Source organism: Trichechus manatus, unplaced genomic scaffold (assembly GCF_000243295.1).
Source record: "Trichechus manatus latirostris isolate Lorelei unplaced genomic scaffold, TriManLat1.0 scaffold00131, whole genome shotgun sequence".
Lineage (NCBI taxonomy): Eukaryota > Metazoa > Chordata > Mammalia > Sirenia > Trichechidae > Trichechus > Trichechus manatus.
In genome coordinates, this window is record NW_004444067.1 from 2022658 (window position 1) to 2041519 (window position 18862).

General features: G+C 58.3%; 1 protein-coding gene across 3 annotated transcripts in view; it reads right to left on the minus strand.

Moving 5' to 3' along the window:
* The window catches only part of NCOR2 (nuclear receptor corepressor 2), a 133690-nt gene that overhangs the window by 11501 nt on the left and 103327 nt on the right, over positions 1-18862 (minus strand). For all 3 annotated transcript variants that reach the window (XM_004385002.2, XM_004385001.2, XM_004385000.3), the window contains 15 exons: positions 15887-16042; positions 14721-14860; positions 13888-13990; positions 13593-13697; positions 13226-13329; positions 11106-11256; positions 8296-8436; positions 7799-7885; positions 6760-7049; positions 4935-5289; positions 3492-3713; positions 1594-1845; positions 677-826; positions 324-455; positions 31-232 (listed from right to left, as the gene is read on the minus strand). In XM_004385002.2, the coding sequence (XP_004385059.1) occupies positions 31-232; positions 324-455; positions 677-826; positions 1594-1845; positions 3492-3713; positions 4935-5289; positions 6760-7049; positions 7799-7885; positions 8296-8436; positions 11106-11256; positions 13226-13329; positions 13593-13697; positions 13888-13990; positions 14721-14860; positions 15887-16042 (2590 nt within the window). The remainder of the gene's footprint in view (positions 1-30; positions 233-323; positions 456-676; positions 827-1593; positions 1846-3491; positions 3714-4934; positions 5290-6759; positions 7050-7798; positions 7886-8295; positions 8437-11105; positions 11257-13225; positions 13330-13592; positions 13698-13887; positions 13991-14720; positions 14861-15886; positions 16043-18862) is intronic.

Sequence of the window (18862 nt, forward strand, 5' to 3'; positions counted from 1 at the left end):
AGTCCCCTCCCGCGTGCCAACCTGGCCCACCTCAGGACCGTGGGTGTGCCGGGCTCCATGGCGGTGATGATGCCCTTCATGCCCGTGTTGTGCAGCACGCTGGGTCGTTGCTGGATGGCATCCTGGGTCCGTGGAGAGATGGGCGAGTGCTGGTGGCTATGGGGGTGGGAGGCGGGCCGGCTACTGCTGTCACCACCCCCACCACTGCTGCCGCCGCTGCTCTGCTCTGTACCTGGGGACAGGCGCGGGGTCAGCGGTGCAGGGTGGGCCTCGCGTGGCCCACAAGTACCCCCAGGCATGGGGGCGGGGTCTCTGCTGCCCACCGGGTCTCCAGATGGGCGCGTGCTCCACCGTCGTGGTGGACGCGAGGATGGACTTCTCACGCTCACGCTCCCGGTCTCGCTCCCTCTCGGACGAGGATGTCGTGGTTGGCTTTGTCAAGTGCGTGGGACCTCCTGGAACGCCAACAAGGCCTGAGGCTCAGCCCAGTGTCTGGGCGGGGCCTGACGTCTTCTGGGGGTGGGGTGGGACAGCCAGGCATCTGCTGGGGGCCACACCACCCTCTCTCCCGGGCCCAGGGTCATGACAGGTGACGGGGGCACTACCTGCTGGGGGCCACACCACCCTCTCTCCCGGGCCCAGGGTTGTGACAGGTGACGCGGGGGGAGCACACTACCTGGGGAGAGAGGGGAGCTGCTGTGCCGGCTGCTGAAGGCCTGGGGAGCGGGCGGGAGGTAGGCGAGGCGGTCCATGGTGGTGGCGGGCGTGCCTGGGGTTGGCGGCACCAGCACAGGCAGGTGTGGCACTTGGGACAGGTCAATGATGCCTGTGGAGGAGGGGGCCGGGGCTGTAGCTACGGAGGAGGATGCCAGCCTGCTGCCACTGGGCCCCCGCCCCAAAGGACCCCTCTTCCAAACGCTCAGGTCTGGTAATCCACCTCCTCATCTTATTCCCAAGCCCTGGAAATGGGTACTCCCTGAGGCTGACACCTCTGCATGACCTCAGGCATCCGGTGGCTCTTCCAGCCTTTGATGCCTGTGTAATCAGTTTCCTCTATTCGATCCCCTCTGTTCAAAATGCCTAATGTGACTTTGGTTTTTCCCATGGGCCGGATTCCTACTGGGTCACTCCAGAACACTACAGAAGTGCTTCCGGAAGATGCTCCTTTATGTGCAAGTGCAAAGCAACCGCAGGCTGTTTACAAGCCAAGAGAACCCACAACTCAAACCTCTTCACGTTACGATCTTTTTGCTTTTAAATCCCTAAGGACCCTGTAGCCCAAGAAAGCACACAGCTATGTGTTCGTTCCACAGATGCACACGGACGCACACAACGCGCACACGTGTCAGAGGCTAGCTCGTCCCCACAGCGCATGCACCTATCTATGCTCACAGCATGCGCCATTCCAGACCCACCCGATGGGGCCCAGGGACACCCACACACCCAGGCTTCTGAAGGGAACACATGCTAGCCGCCTGGGTAAGAACACAGCCGTACACTCTGGGACGCCACGTCCTCTGCCCGATCAAGCAGACCTGGGCAAACCAGGAGTAACACCCGTTCCAATGGAGACGGCCTGCCTGGCACACCCACCTCGCGGGCCGGTGGCGTAGTTGAGCGCCAGCGAGGACTCGCGGGGTGACAGGCCCCGCAGCATGTCGGCACGCTGGGCCATGGCGGTGGCTGCATTGTGGTGCATCTGCTGCGAGGTGATGTAGTCGTTGATGATGGTCTGGCGGTTCTCCAGGGCCGCCGTGTCGGGGTAGCCGCGGATGAGGTATGGGGGGTAGAGATGCGGGTAGGTGGGGTTGGGGGCCAGGTGCCGGGGCAGGTAATAGGCGGCAGCTGTCAGGGGAAGGGGAACAGGGTCAGGCGGGCCCACGCCTTCGTCAGAGGATGTAGCCCCCACCCGCCTTAATCCCCCCACTCCTGAACCCTGGCACCTTCTACTTACACCCCTGGATCCCTAAAAACACCCTACAGAGCAAAAGCAAAGATGTTTCCTGGATACATCCAAATAGTTTGAGGGACAGAGTAGCTGGGGCTGGGGCCTGGGGACCATAGTTTCAGGGGACATCTAGGTCAATCGGCATAACATAGTTTATAAAGAAAATGTTCTACATCCCACTCTGGTGAGTGGCATCTGGGGTTTTAAAAGCCTGCAAGTGGCCATCTAAGATGCATCAATTGGTCCCATCCCACTTGGAGCAAAGGAGAATGAAGAAAACCAAAGACACAAGGAAAATACTAGGCCGAAGGACTAAAGGACCACATAAACGAGAGACTCTACCAGCCTGAGCCCAGAAGAACTAGATGGTGCCCAGCTATTACCAATGACTGCTCTGAATAGCGATAACAACAGAGTCCCAAACAGAGCAGGAGAAAAAATGTAGAACAGAACTCAAATTCACATAAAAAGACCAGACTTAATGGTTTGACAGAGACTGGAGGAACCCCAAGACTATGGCTACTAGACGCAGTGTTAACCCAGGACTGAAACCATTCCTGAAGCCCACTCTTTAGACGGATTACAGGACTATACAACAAAAAATATGTGTGAGGACTGTGCTTCTTATATGTGCCACCAAACGGGCAGCTCCTGTCCAGAGGCAGGAGAAGGAAGGGAGGGACAGGAACTGGTTGAATGGACACAGGGAACCCGGTGGAAAACGGCAGTGTGCTGTCACATCGTGGGGACTGCCAACTAACGTCACAAAACAGTATGTGTATAAATTTTTGTGTGAGAAATTAACTGGAGCTGTAAACTCTCATGTAAAGCACACTAATAAAAAAAAAGGAAAACAATACCCATCTATGCCTGGGCCTCCCCAGCCCCTTAAATATGAATCTCTGATGTGAGAGACCCAGACGGTACCCTAGGTAACTCATGTTTTTAAGATGGAGAGATGAAATTTATTCACAAATAGCTATGAAATTTCCAAAAACAAGAAACAAACAAACAAACAAAAACCCAAACAAAAAAACGCACAAAAGAGAACTGAAGGCCTGAAAGTGCCTTCCCTCACCCCCCAAGTAGGGAAACACTTGCTCCCCAAAACATGGGCGTCCCTCCTACTGATGCTGTTCTCTGGATCGAAGTTCCCCCAAAACTGGGGCATCCAAAATGCAGGCTACTAATACATCTGAGGGATGCTTCTTTTTAAACAGAGGATTTGGAAATCATGTCAGTTTGGGAAATGCTTAAACTTGTGCCATCTTTGAAAGCGCTCCAGAGCCCATTTGTGATTTTAAAGGCTCTGATAAATCCTGTAGAAAAGAAAACCACTGAAAATGTGTACCCCAGAGTGGCCCTCAGATTGTCTAGAGAAATTGTGTTCTAACCTCAACTGTTCACATGATGGCACCAATGGGTCTCCCACCTCTGGGGCTCAGTTTCCCCTTCAGAGGAGCCTAGCTGTGGATGCCCGAGGAGTCCCTGGCCCTCCCTGCACCGTCCCTGTCAATGCAGGGTCTGTGGGCTGGGCAGTCACCTGCATCCAGAGGGATGCCGCGAGGTATGGAGGTGGGGTCAAAGGCCAGCGGGATGTGGCCGCGGTACAGGTCCACACTGCTCACGCCCCGCAGCAGGTGCTCGTAGGGTGAGAGGGGGTGGGGGTGGTGCTCGGGCACAGTGCTATGTGGGGACTTGGCGATCTCTCGTGGAGTGGACGTCAGCTTCCGGTCCTGGGATGCCTTGCTGGACGAGAGGCTACCTGTGGGGACGGGGAGAGGGGGCAGCATTGGAACTCTGCACCAGGGCCGTCCCGGCCCCTTCAACGCAAGGGCTGCCGAGGCTAGTGCTATGGGAAGGGACTTGGGGTGGGGTCTCTGAGGGCTGTGGCCCAGCCCGTTCCCCTCATCCGTTCAGTTCTTCACTCCACTTACTTTATCTTTTCTTACATTTATTCATCAAGTCACTTGCTTTTTAGTCCTTTTATTTATTTTGTTCCTCCTTTCCTCCAAGTGGCCATTTGTTCGTTCAATCAATCAAAAAGTATATATGGAGTCCCTACTGTGTGCTGCACGCTGTTACGGTAGCTGAGGTCGCCCCAGCGAGCAAAGCAGACAAAAGCCCCAGCTCTCATTGCACTGACATTTAACATGGGAGACAGACAATCAACCAGCAAACAGACAAGCACTGCTGAGTGAACGTGCTCTGAAGGCCACTGTAAAATGTGGCGAGTGTGACCAGGACGGGGGTTGGGTCATTAAGAGCCTCTAAGGAGGTGACATCTGCACAGAGACGGAAAGGGACCAGTTAGGGAGACTTGAAGGGGAGGGGGCATTCTGCGTAGCAGGAACACCACGTGCAAAGGCCCTGAGCAGGGAGCAAGCTGGGCATGTTCAAGGAGCCAATGTGACTGGGCCTGAGGCATACAAAGGAGACAGGAGAGCAGAAAGGTGGGCAGAGCCAGGGCAGGCAGAGTCCCCAAAATCACGGGGAGAAATTCAGATTCTTTTTTCTAAGTACGGGAAGTCGCTGGAAAGATTTACGCTGGGCAGTGGCAAAATTTGATTTAAATTTTCAAAAATTATTTTCGCTGCCATTTGGAAGGCAGACTGTAGCAGAATAAGAGAAATAGGTGAGGAACCGTGGTGGCCTGGCTGGTGACAGAGATGCGGAGAGAAGTGACTCCATCCTGAATATGAGTCAGAGGTAGAACCTACAGCTCTTGTTGATGGCCTGGCTGGGGTGGAGTACGGGTGGCCCTGAGGACTCCCAGGTTTCTGACCTGAGCTAACGGTGGACGGAGAGGCAGTGTCCTGAAGACAGGGAGCCTCTCCCACACCCATCTGACCTGAGCTAACGGCAGATGATGAGGCAGTGTCCTGAAAAGGGGGAGCCTCTCCCACACCCATCTGACCTGAGCCAATGGTGGATGGCAAAGCAGTGTCTTGAGACAGGAAGTTTGTCCACACGCAAGCACACTCACCTTCCTGTTGGCGCGGTGTGGGCTCCCGCGTGGTCACGGGTGAGCCACGGGGCAAGTGGCCAGGAAAGGGCGCCCCGTGGTCCTCATAGGCTAGGGGGCTCTGCCGTGGCTTGCCCAGCTCAGGCACAATGACTGGGGCGCCACGCGTGATGGAGCCCCCTGAGCTGCTGACAGTCCCTGGCCGGCCCTTTAGGCTCTCCTCATAGCAGGCTCGCTCCAGTGCCCGGGCGTCGACCATCACATCCAGCGGATGCACGGGCGGGAACGTCCGCCCGGGGCTGCCGATGATGGATCGGACGTCATGCTTCTTGGAGCTGGCGGAGGACGCACCGGTGTCGTACTTGAGCGGGGTGCCCTGGGGGAGACGGGGTGTGAGCAAAGCCATAGTCACAGTCTGTGGGCCCGGACCACTGTATAGCCTGAGCTTCAGCTTCCTGTCCATAAAATGGGGCAGGGAGAGGAAGGTGTTGCTAGGCCTGAGATCAGTGTAACTTTCTTGCTGCCCTGCTCGCCCGTCCTGGCCTCCCACCTGGCCCCCAGAGTCACCCAGGGCCAGCTGCAGAGGTGGCAGAAAATGGGTCGGTCAGCCAGTCAACTTCCTGGAGTAAGTGGTGGACCGTCTGACGACCCATGATGGAAAGACACTCGATGCTCCCAGGCCAGCAAAAACCTTCCTCTTTTCAGCCTGGAACCCTCCATGCCCCATAGCCAATGTCCCCTAATGCCGAGCAGGAATGTTTAGCAACAAAATTCAGTTCCACCCACCCTGGGGCTTAAGGCCTAGGGTGCTGAGGTCAGGGCTGAGGCTCATGTCTGCTCTCTGGTCGGAATGGGTGGCTGCAGAGGGGGTTGTAGACGGACTTGGAACTGCCACCGGTTTTAGCAGGTTTGGGGAACACTGTACACAGTGGGGCACCATGTCCTTCAAGTAACAACACTCTGCATTCATTCAGGAATGAATCAGAAAAGGGAAACACTCTCATGAAAGAGAATATTATAGAATCAGACTGCGCCCCCCCCTCCCCATGATGGACGCTTGCCAGTGGCTCCATAATTGCCTGGAGACGGAGCCAGACTCTCCCGCTGGCACTGGATGAGACCATCTCCTGCGCCTCCGGCTTTCTCCACGGGCACTTTGCACCGTTCCACAGGCTGACCCCTCCCATGACACCGCCGTATCCCTCTCCACCCACTCTCCTGCCTTGTTGCCATCGGGCCACCTCTGAGCACCTGAAGGGACAGTGGCTCTCAGGTGGTTCCTGCTACCCAGCTCCTCATACAGCCAGAGCTAACCTTCCCCTACTGGGCTAGGGCCTCTTAGGGGTGCTGGGGCCACATGAAATACATCCCACCAGTGGGGGAGGTGGATGCTGAGAAGTACAGCTGTTGCAGATTGAGATACATCTGGATTTGAGTTTCACAACTGTCACCTACTTGCTGTGTGACCCTGGACAAGTCGCTGGACCTCTCTGGACCTCAGTTCACTCACCAACAAGATGAGAACAGTTAAGAGAACCACCTCAACACTGTTGCAAGTGGTGAACAAGTCATGCACAGAAAACCCTCTGGCAGCCCCTGGCCCATGAAGGATTCAACTGACGACAGACATTTATTGTCACCTTTAACTCTGGGCAGGCTGCCTGACTCTTGGGGCCTCAGTGTGCCTCCCTGGAGAATAGGGATAATGGACATTAGCCTCACAAGGTTGAGAATACGATTAAATGAGGCCATGGTCTGTGAAAGGCAGCTGTGTGACTCCGAACCTCAACAGCTCCAACAGCCCCTCCCAGATCTTGGCGGGGCGGCCCTGCCCCTGAGCCTGTACCTGGGTGATGGAGCCCTCCTTGAGGGGTCGCGGGGCCAGGGGCAGCTCGGGCGTGCGCCGCAGCTCCTCGCGGGGGATCTCATGGATGGAACGGCCGGCCTCCTTCACCGTTGCCACCAGGCCCTCGTGGGCTGGCTTCAGCTTCAGTGGGCCCAGCGTCTCCAGGGGCCGGGCCTTGTAGGCCTCAGTCAGGTCGCGGGCAGGTGGCGGGGGTGTGCCCTCTCGCTTCAGCAGCTTGGCCTCCCGTCGCAGGTAATCCTCCTGGGCCTCCACGTAGGAGCGTGGGATCCCTGCGGGGCGGGAGGGGAGCTGACCCCTTGGCCCCAGACCTGCCTTGCCCTGTCCAGGACCTCCATACCGGCCAGCTCTGGAGCCAGGCTGCCTGCTTTCCAGTGTTCACTTGCTGTGTGACCCTGAGCACATCCCTTCACCTCTTCTGAACCTCAGTTTCTTCATATATAAAATGGGGATGTTTACCAGAACCACCTCACAAAATCATGAACATTAAATGAGATAATGCAGATCAAGAGCCAAGACCCATGGCTACAGTAGCTGGTTCTGCCACTGACCAGGAAAGAGAACCTGGCCTCCGAGTCTCCATTTCCCCATCTGCGACATGGGCCTACCAACTGCATCCTTCTCACCATGAGATGGTATGTAAGCGTGCGTGGGTCAGTGCCAAGCACACGGAAGACTCTCAGTGAACAGTACCTATGAAGTCATAGGTTTCAGATGACGGCTGATACTCTGCTTTCTATTTTTGTTTTCAAATAAGTAAGAAACACTCTTGCTTCATATCTGGATCTACACTGTACTTGTCAAGCGCATGTGTATCCTGCTCCTGTCCGTGTACCTGTGTGTTACGCTCACGGACAGGTGTATGACATCCCTTTCCACGTATCTGGGTGTCACACTCACGTACCCGTCTTTTTAAGTTCCGTTTGAGCATTCTGGGCAAATCTCCCTTCCCCTGCCCACTATGACTATAAACCCCTTGAGGGCTGGCTGTAGCTGGGGCCCCTCGGGGGCCGGGCGGTACCTTGCGTGATGGAGCCGCGGATGTGGTGCTGCTCTTTGAGATGGTGCGGGCTGTGCCGTTCGGGTGGGATGGCGCGGCCCATGAGACCTGGGGAAGGGCAAGACCATCATTCTCTGGGTCCCTGACCTAGTCGACTTCGGTCAGTGACAGGGCCCAGGGCCCGAACCACAACCCCCAGTAATGGGTCCCTCATGTGACTAAAGGCCATCTCCCTGATGATGATGGCTGACTGGAACCCAGCAACCAGGTGCTCCGTCTTCCATGTATCTGTATGTTACACTCTGCACCGCCCCAAGACTGAGCCTCAGAAAATGCAGCTGCACTTTTCCTATCTGTAAAATAGGACCAGCCACCCCCTCTCTCAAGGGGGCGCTGCGAGATGACTTCTCTCTCTGTGGTTACAACCCAGTCAGCTGGGAAGCTCCGGGGGCAGGTCCTGGGCCCCCTAGCACGTCTGTGTCCACTGGCACACGGGCCGGGCAGGGCAGGGCACACACCTTCGATGCTGCTGGAGGAGATGGCCCTGCTGGTGCGACCTTCCATCATGTCATACGTGCGCTTAGGGGCAGCTGTCTCATGCGGAGGGCCAGAGCTGCTCCTGCCATCCTCCTTGGAGCCCTGCGACACAGACATGCCACCTGGACAGCAGAAAGCATGGTGGTGAGGTCAGGGCCTGGCGACGGGGCGGACGTGTGTGCAGAGCTAGGCTGGCGACGGCAGGCGTCAGTAGTGTCTGACATACAGACCCCCGAGGCCACAGGAACCTAGGACCTGTGATCCAGCCCAGGGCTGACCGGCAGGACCCCAGCAACCAGCCTCTCAGCCTTTCTAGGAGGTTCACATGGGCAGGCAGGCGAGGTTCCTGCAGCCCCGCCCAGAATCATCAGGTGGTCCTGTCAACACATAAGTGTGCCTTTGGCCACCACGAGCATGTGTGCGTGCACCAACCTGTCCACGCACACAGTCCCAGCGCGACACAAGCATGTGAGTGAGCAAATGTATGCTGGGAGGCTGTGAACACGTGGACACGCAGGACCACGTGTGTCAGTGGGGGTCTGTGTGTGTGGACGTGTGCGCGCCTGACCGCTGAACACAAAATGACTCCATGAACACGTGTGTCGCGGCGTGCCAAGAGGTGCGCAGCCATCCTCACACCCAGTGCGCTGCCTGAGTCCATGTGCACGTGTACTAATATGTACACACACGTTTACGTGAGGGCGGAGTGTGTCTGGGGGCGGGAGGTCAGAGTGAAGGAGTCTCTGTGGCAGAGGTCACCTCGCCAAGCCAGAGTGAGCCCAGAGGGACTGGGGGTTTAGGGGCGGTGCTCAGGCTGGGCTCCAGGCCCCGGACAGGTCTAGGTCCAGCTAAGGCTAAGGCTTGGTCTCGCCCATCAGGCTGGGCTCCTGGAAGGGGACCCCCCTTCCTAAGAGGGCCGAGTCTGGGAGCATTAGAAATCAGCTCCTGCGGGCCCAGCCCTGCCACTCTGCAGGTACGACTGAGATCCTCCTTGCTCCTGGAGGATCTCAATCTGCTACCTCAACTGGCCCTCCAGCACTCACCACCCCAGAGCCTGCACGCTGGTAGCCTGTGGCCAAGTCCAGCCTACGGACACAGCACACTGCTGTTCTAAGGTTTCTCACACTAACTGCTGACGTCTAAACGTTGGGAGACTTTGGCTGAAAACGGTGAGATCTCACAGGAGCACAGGGTGACAACCAGCTCGTGGTGGACGGCAGATGCTCCTCCAGATGCAGCACTCGCTCTCCAGGGTGCCACAGGCCTCGCCACTCCCTACTGCCTACCCCTGGTCTGCTTCCTCACAGCCACCCAGCCCCAGCAGCGTATGAGAATTGAAAGCCCTGATGTCAACCCATTTTGAAGATGATAAAGTAGAACTGGTTCAGAGCTGCGATTCCAATCCAGTGCTCACTCTCTCCCGACAGTCCTGCAGACTTGATTGCTGGGACCCTCCCTCAGGGACTCCTGAGCCACAAGCCAGTGCATTCAGCTGGGGACCGAGCCTGAACTCCCAGATGGGATGACCCAAAGATGCAGATGATGGCCTGTACCCAAGACCGTCTCCACGTGGCAGCAGAGGGAAGCACATGCCTGTCACACGGTCTCACCTCCACTCCCCAGTGGAGGCCTGGGCGGGGAGGCCATCGGGTGCAGCAGAGGTGGGTGGGGAGGAAAAAGCTTCACCGAGGGCTTGAGCGAGCCGCTCCGAGACGTCAGCCAGTCTCCGTGAAGAGGAAGCAATTTACGGCGTGCAGCTGCCAGCCGCTGCCAGGGGTGCATTAGCAGCTTTTATCTCCACAGCCCCCGGGGTCCCGTGGCTGCCAGGAAGCTCGCTCCCCCAGCTCTTAGCCTCCTTAACTCCTTCCTCGCAGGGTTCCCGGGCTCGGGGGCCCAGAGCCCAGAAGAGGAGAGAAGGGTGAGGGGTACTGAAGCAGGCTCAGAGGACCACTCTGGCCATTGCCCCCTGTGGTCACCTGCACAGTGGAAGCCTGGCAGTGTGAGCCTGGGCCTTGGTTCCCCCACCTGGAAACCTACCATGCTCCCTGTGAGGCCATCAACAAACATGCCCCCTAAATTGTAAAGAACTAGGCAGAGGTGGCAAAGGCTGATGTGACCTGCTGCTGGAGCCCAGCTCTCTGGTTTGCATATCTCCAGGGATGGGGAGATCACCACCTCTCAGTGCTTCCTGTTATCACCCCACTCCGCCTCCCTGTGAAGCCTCCCCAGTCCAGGGCCTCCTTTCCTTGACGGGCTGGGAAGGTGGCCACACAGAAGGACCACTGGACATTGCTGTACCTAGATTTCATTTGCAAAATGGAATTAAACCCATCCTCCTAGCTCCCAGCCATACAAGGCTGACGAGAGAGCCACACACCCCTCGGACTTGTCTTCTGAGCACATCTGGCTCCATCCTGGACCCACACCAAAAATCAAGCAAAACTGCCCACCACATTTTTCTGGACACTTCTCTTGACTCCAGGGCACCAAGGCAATCACATGGACAAACGGAGTTGGACAGGGCAGGTCCTAGTATCAGTGTTAACGAGGGTCTCCCTGCATGCAGCACAAACACCTCGTGTGTGGGTGTGCTCGGCCAGGAGCTCCCGGGGCAGGGCTCCACACACTGGGACTGACGTGTCCAGGAGATGCCGACGGCCCGGCTTTCCCCACTTCCCACTAGACCTGTCACCCAGACATCAGGCCTGGGCGTCGACGGCCCTGCAGTTGGGTAGGACAGCGGGGTGAGGGCTCACCGGCCCATCTGCCCCCACCAGCCCTAGCAACTCACCCTCATAGGAGAGGACATGGCCCTTCTTGCCCTCGTAGATGACGTGGCCCTTGGGCAGGCCATCCTCCCGGCCACGGTCCAGGCGGCTGGGGCTGTCCTCACCGATGATCCTGGTGATGGCGCCCTTGTACAGGACGTCGGCTGGAGTGCCCTGTGGGTGCCGAGGCGGTGAGCACATGGCGGGTGGCTGCGGCTGAGGATCCCACACGCCCGCCAGACACAAGGGTCAACCCAACTTGCACAAAGGCATCCCAAGTACACACATGTGTTTACAAGGACATGTGTCCACCACCGCACGTGTGCACACATGTGGTGTCTCAAAAGCGGAAGCAGAGCCCCAGGACACAAGCACGCAGAAGAAAACAGCGATCGTGACAAGCAGGGTCACCTCCCAAGCGCTCTAGTAACGGGCACTGTTCTCAGCACTAACTGTTCTCAGCATTAACTCATTAAATCTTAAAACCACCCTAATGAGGTAGATGAGGAAGCCCTGGTGGCACAATGGTTAAGTGCCTGGCTCCTAACTAAAAGGTCGCTGCCAGTTCAAACTCACTGGCAGCTCTGCAGGTGAAAACACCTGACGATCTGCTCCCGTAAAGATTACGGCCTAGGAAACCCTACAGGGCAGTTCTACTCTGTCTCTTGGGGTTGCTACGACTCAATGGCACTCAACAAGAACATGAGGTAAAAACTAACACTAGGCCTATTTCTATCGTACAGGTGGGGAAACTGAGGCCCAGCAAGGTTAAGTGACTTTGCCCAGGGTCACCTGGCTACTGAGTGATGAGGCTGGGATCTGAACCTGGGCAGGCTGGCCCCCGAGTCTGTGCCCCAACCTCTACACTGTATGGGCTTCTCCTTCTCAAAGCCTCAGCAACCACTTATCAACGAAAGCTGGCAAAGAATCTGGGGTTTCGGGCCCCTGTGCTGGGCAACCAGGTCTCACGTACTTTTTTCCCAAAGCCAGACCGAGGAGTCAGCTCAGGGCAGGACACCAGGAACCTGAGCTCTAGAGTAGGGTCTGTTAATCTCGGCACTACTGACATTTTGGGCCAGACGGTTCGTCGCTGCAGGGCCATCCTGCACACTGTAGATGCGTAGTCGGCATCCTGGCCTCCGCCCACTGGATGCCAGCCGTGCCCCCCAAGTTGTGACAACCCAAAATGCTCCCAGGCATTGCCCCATGTCTTCTGGGGGCAGTCACCCCCAGCTGAGAACCACTGCCTTACAGGGAGTGAGCTCCTCGTTAGGGGGCATATCCAAGCAAAGCAGAGGGAAGACAGCCACATGGGGCGGCTTCTTGCCTTGAACATCTTCCCAGAACCCGAGTGTGTGGGTAAGAAAGTGCCTCCAGTCAGACCTCCAGGTGTCAAATGCAGCCTCACCAAGCTGCTGTGAGACCCTGCCCCCTGGCCTCTCTGGGCCTCAGTGTGCACATTCACACAATGGACACAATACCTCCCACTCAAGGGTGAGGGCTGCCTGCTCTCAAAGGCACCTGGCATGGACAGGTGTCCTGGAGCCCCAATTTCTCTTCTCTTTCTGCCATCCAAGAACCAATCCAATCCAGGGTCCTACTGTGTGTGAACTTCATGGAACTCAGAGAGTCTCTGCAATGGAGCCACTCCCTGTGGGGTCAGGAGCAAAGGCACCCACTGCAGTTTATCCTAGATCCTGGTCTCCAAGGGGGGGGAAAAGAAGTCACCCTGAATCCAGAAGTCTCAAACTTTTCAAGCAAGCCTCTGAGATAGGATCTCTGCTGTACTTGAGGATACTTCTGCATGCAAACCCCCTGCTATAGTGTCAATTCCGACTCATAGCAACCCTACAGGACAGAGCAGAACTGCCCCATAGGGTTTCCAAGGCTGTAATCTTCATGGAAGCAGACTACCATATCTCCTGTGGACTCGCTCGTTAGCAGCTGAGCACTTCACCACTATGCCACCAGGGCTCCTTCTTCTGCACAGAGTGTGGTATAAACAGACTAACACAGGTAACCCCCCAAGGCAGCTGCCCTTCTCATCAGGAAAGCACAGGCCGGGGGGTCGCCAACATTGGCCAGGAAAGGCACTGCTATGCTATGTTGGCCGACACTGGATAGCTGTGCCCGTGACACCTACGTGGGTGATGGAGCCGCGGTACATGATGGGATTCTCTGCCGGTGGCCGCGTGCTGGGCATGCCTTTGCTGACACTTCCTCCAGGGACTGAGCCCAGAGATGTCCCTGTAAGATACGAGGCCCCGTCCTGAGAGCCATCCCAACTGTGCCCTGGAGGCTGGCCCCATGCCCCCAGGTAACACGGCAGACAACTGGGAGAGGCTTTCTGGGCCCTGGGGAGCCGACGTGTGTCAGGAGGTTTGGGATAAAGGGTCTTGGGAGGGCCCCGTTCTGCCTGCATCCCCCTGGAATGGAGGGGTAGAGGCTGGGGAATGAGGCAGAGGGGTGGTCCAGACCCTGCCCTCCCCTGTGCTGCCCCGTGGCCTCACCTCTTAGCACGGATGTCTCAGGGGCTGTGGGCACACCCAGGCTCTCCGGGGGCCCGGCCTGGCTGCGTGGGGACAGCTGCTCCTGCTTCACGCCACTGAAGGGCGCTGGGGAGGGCAAGAGGGTGAGCCACGCACCACTGGGGTGAGACGCGGCAGGGCTGTCCCTTCACACCAGCATCCTGCCCTCCCCAGATCCACCCAGAGTCCCATGGGGCAGGATACACTGCCCTTGCCCCCCCCCCCCCACAGGACAGTGGAGACAAGCCTGGGGTACCTGGGGGGCCCGGACCCTTACCTAGCTTCTTGGGGTCCATGGCCAGGGGCAGCCCCATGGTGATGGGGCCCACAGGCGCCTTGGCGTGCTCTGAGTACGGGACGTGGAGCTGGACTGACATGCCCTGCAGGGGCAGAAGCCGTACGGTCACCAGGGCCCCCATGGTGTCCTTCCACCTGCACCCTGGCATCTCTTTTCACAAGGGCCCCAGAGGAAACCTCGGACTGCACCCCACCTGCCAGCATGTGACCTTGGACAAGTCAGCTCCTCTCCTGGGGCCTCAGGTCCCCACCTGTGCAGTGGGAACCGTCACCTGGCAGATTAAATGAAAAGGTGCACGGGAGAAGAGGCCTGGCGCCATGCTGGGGAAGACACGGCCAGCTACTGCGCGCTCACCACACCCCAGGTGCCCTGCTAAGCGCCTCACGGGGAAACGGAGATGGGGAAACGGAGGCACAGAGAGGCTCAGCCATTTGCCCAAGGCCACACAGTCTGGAAAACCCTACAGGGCAGTTCTACTCTGCCACACGGGGACACCGTGAGTCAGAATCAACTTGAAAGCACATAACAACATAAGATCCTGCAGCTCCGAGTGCCCAGGGTAGGCTCCGGCCAGCTTGGACCCTAGCACCCCCGTGAATGGGGATAAGTTAGGCCCCCCAAGAGCCCGGCCCCCACCCAGACCTTGCTGATCCGATATCCCAATACACCCACTTTACAAATGGGAAGACAACCCCCGAGAGGGGAAGGTGCTGCTCTCATCCCAATGTGCCCACTTTACAGACGGGAAGACCAAACCCGAGAGAGGAAGGGGCTGCTCTCTGGGAACTGGCCGCACAGCCACTCTGCCTCACCTGGGACATGGCCCCCAGGGGCCTCTCAAGGACGCTGGGGTGCTTCGTGGAGGAGATGAGGGGTGGTGGGTTGGAGATGGCAGGTGGGCGTGGCAACACGGGTCGGGCGGTGTCGTGGAGACCTAGGGGCAGCGGGTGACCTGTGGGCACATATCTGTCCATCAGGGGCCTGGGGTGGGCAGGCCCTGCTCTGCTGGACCCAGAGCTGCTCTCTATCTGCTTCCAGACCAGCTGCGTCCCTCATGCCCCTAGGGTCTCTGTCCTGGTCAGCTGCTGCTTCCTTGGCTCACATACTACTTCCCCAAGGATGCCATCCTCCACCTACCCCACTGCCCGGCAGCCTGGGCCAAGCGCCTGTCACCCGGACGCCTAACTGGCCTTCCTGCTCCCACTTTATCCCCTAACGGTCCACTCCCCTCACAGGAACCAAAGGGATTTTTAAAAGAATCCACTGGTTCATGCCTCCCCTGCTCCAAACCTTCTATGGCTCCCTACTGCCCTCAGGATAGTTTCGCCCCTGACACAGTGTTCAGGGTCACTTGATCTGGCCCCCACCCGTTGCCTAGCCTCCCTGGCCACCAAGCTTCCTCCTGGCAGTGGGTGCAGTTTCTCAAACTCTGCATACTCTTTCTTGCCCCTGGACCTTTGCACAGGCTGTTCCCACTACTTAGCATGCTCTTCCCCATTCTTCTCCCAGCTTGCTCTGCCCACTTGTCCCTCGGAATCCTCTCTGCTAATACCTCAGTCCACACCAGTCCCCTGGCTACGCCGTGTCTATCACTGGGGGGCCCAGTGTGACTGGAGAACCCCAACAACAGATCTCATACCCAGCCTTAAGCATTTCTAAACCAGAGCAGCCGCTCTCCTGCCCTCCCCAGACTTTTCTCTCCATCTGCCCTTTCTCCAACTCTAAGCCCCTTGCCAGCTCAAGCACCATCTGTGGCTCCCTACTGCCCGCTGCTTCAATCCCAATCCCGCAGACTTCCCAAATCTCAACGGATGCCTGCGTTCCCTCCACTGCCCAGGCTACCCTACCACAGGGCCCCATCAGACGCTAAGACGTGTGCAGTACTGAGCCAGGGCAATCAGTGCTCAGTGAAAGCGCGCTGGCTGACTCGGTGTGGTGGCTGCCCCCAGCAGCCCAAGCCCGGGCCGAGGCTACTCACCAGGAGGGGCATAGGAGAAGGCCGAGGGGTCCGGGGTGTGTGGGGAAGCCTTGATCACCTCACGGGGGGGCACAGGGAAAGGCAGCCCCTGCGTCCAGCAGGGGGTCTCCGTGGGAAGCTTCTGGCCCTCAGCTGCGAAGAACACGGGCTTCTCTGCTGAGGGCAGGGGCAAGACAGTCAGGCTGCACTTGGCCACCCCTCAGGGACCCCACAGCCCGACCAACTTGTTCTAACAAGAGGTCTTACCTAGACCACAGTGCTGGTGGGGCAGGGTCCCAGCCATCAGGACTGGGGTTCACACCGGCCCAAGTCCTGCTGAGTACCCAGCAACTCCCACTCAACACGCAGGTGTCTCCCAGGATGGGCTGGGGCTCTCGTGGCCCTGAAGTCACAGGAGGCCTTGTAGCCCCCCAACACAGTATCCAGCAGGCCAGAGGCCCTGACCGCACCCCTAAACCAGCCGTGCAGAGCCTCGCCTGCCTTTATAAATAACGTTTTATTGGAAGGCACACCCATCCGTTCATTTACTGTCTACAGCAGATGGGAGAGGCTGCCACAGGGGCTACTGGCCAACAAAGCCAAGAACACAGGCTCCCAGGCCCTGCACAGGACAAGCCTGCAGACCTCCACTCAGAGATGCTTCGCTGGCAGTGTGTGCAGGTGGGGGCTGGGATGGGTGGCTAAGAGCCCAGGTCCTCCTTGTACCCTACTCAGGCCCCAGCCCCAGAAAGGGAGGCCTAGCGCCGAGACACGCCTGGATCCCAGCAACCCCAGGGCGGCGGCTGTGTGCTAAGCACGTACTATGTGGCGAGCACGTACTACGTGCCAGGCTCTGTGCCAAGTCTTCCACCACCGGGTGAAGCAGCTCACCAGCAAGCTCATAAGGAAGTGGCTGTTACCTGACCCATTTCACTGAAGGCAAAGTGAGGTACAGACATATCAATGGACTCATCCAAGGCTACCAGCAAGTGTTTGTCCAAGCCAGGGTTTGAACCCTTAACCTCCTGACCCACGCAGCTGCAAGTAATGGCATGACAATACAAGAAGCACTACTCTGCTAACGCCTCCTCCCATCTGCTTTACAAGTAATCTACGGGCTGTACGCATATTAACTCATTTACCCTCACGGCACCCTAAGAGGAACTGACTAGACTCGTCCTGACTCTACAGATGGGAAAACTGAGGCTCAGAGAAGTTAGGTCACCTGGTCAAAGGCCCAGAGCTATCGAGTGGCAGGTGAGATCTGACCCCAGGCAAGTGGGCTGCAGACTGTGACCCTAACCACTGTACACACTGCCCACAGGCAGAGGAGCGGCATCGGCCCCGGGGGGCACCCTGTAGGCACAGCCAGTGGCCAGGGAGTCAGGTTTGTCCTCTTGCCAGCCTCTCACCCTCTGCTCGAACGTGTCCTATGCTCTTTGCCCTGTCCCCTGAGACTTGGTGGGAAGCACGAGGCCGGATCCCAGGGGCCCTAACCAGCTCGAGAAGTTGGGCAGGAGGGACAGTGTGGTCTGGCTGAACTTGGGAACGAGAGCCCTCTGGCCTGGGAACAGGAACGGAGAGTGGTGTCACCTCCAGATGACAGGCAAAGACTCTGAAGTGTTGTTAGGGCATGGCAGGAGGTCGAGGACCGATGAGTGATGCCTGCCACAGGCACAGCAGGTGGGGACGAGGGCGGAGTGCTGCACACACTCTATCCTCTCCCAGAGAGACGGCGGGCCTCCACACTCGACGGCCGCCTGCTGAGGTCAGCAGGACACGGGGTAGGGTGGGGGAGGGTCATACACACGAAGAGTAACTACTCTCAGGTTCCACCTGTCGCTGGGGGGAACACCCTTCTAGGTCTACCCAGCCTGGAACATCCCACCAACACCCTGGACCCTGCCACCCAGCTGCCCCAGCCCCGTGTGCCCTGGCTGCGGCAAGGGTGGGGGTGGCCCGTGAGGCTGGAGGGAACAGCAGGGTTGGGCCAGCCTGGCGGGCAGCTGAGAGCCAGGAAGCAGCCTATTCCTAAGGTGGGCCCGCGGGAGCACAGGGACTGGCCTGAGGAGCTGGCTCTGCACCAGGGCCAAGCACTGGGTACGCATGCTTCCTGCAGGCCCAGAAGGTCACTCGTGTGCTCCATTCAGCTGCCTATGACAGCTGAGCGGAAGCCCAGATAGCGTGAGTGGAACACGCTGGGTACACTCCTGTGGCAGCACATCCAGGAAGTTGTGCAGCTTTGGGCCTGAAACTCGCCGGCCAGCGGCTGACTCTCCAGGACGGGCCCCGCAACCCACCCCAGCAGGCCCTGGCTGGTGCCCACCTTCCCAAGTGCGGCTTAGACCTGTTCAGAATCGACACGGCCAAAGCTGTCTGGCCTCCTGACATCGCCACGCAACCCCCCAAACCCGTACCACCTTTCCAGCGCCAGGCCCTGCATCTCACCCTCGCCCTGTGAGCCCTGCCCCACCCTGGGGTACTGGGGCCCCAGTGTAGACAGGTGTATGGCCGGCCGGGCCCAGAGAGGGCAGCCCTCCCTGGCCTCTCCCCACACCCGACCACCAGCAGGTCCTGCTGGCTCCTGCCCTCAAGCCCTGTAGCCTTCCCTCGACAATGGCCAGAGAGAGAGCTTTCCAAACTAGTAACGAGGTCGCCCCTCCACACACACGTACTCCAAATGCTTAGAGGCTTCCACTGCACCTAAGACAAAATCCACTCCACCGAGGCCTGCAAAGCCCTATACAATCTCGTCCCTCCATTTCCTCCTCTGGCCCCCAGCCCCAGCAGCTTCCTGGCTGTTCCTTGAACACACCAAGTCTGCTCCTGCCCCAGGGCCTTTGCACCTGCTGTTGCCTCTGCCTGGAAGGCTGACCGAACATCCCCCCGTGGCTGGCTCCTTCCCTGCTCTGCAGAGACCTTCCCCTGCACAGGCCTCACTGCTCCCCTGCTTTGCTTCCTCTGCTGCAGGAACTACTCTAAAATCCTCGGGCTTTG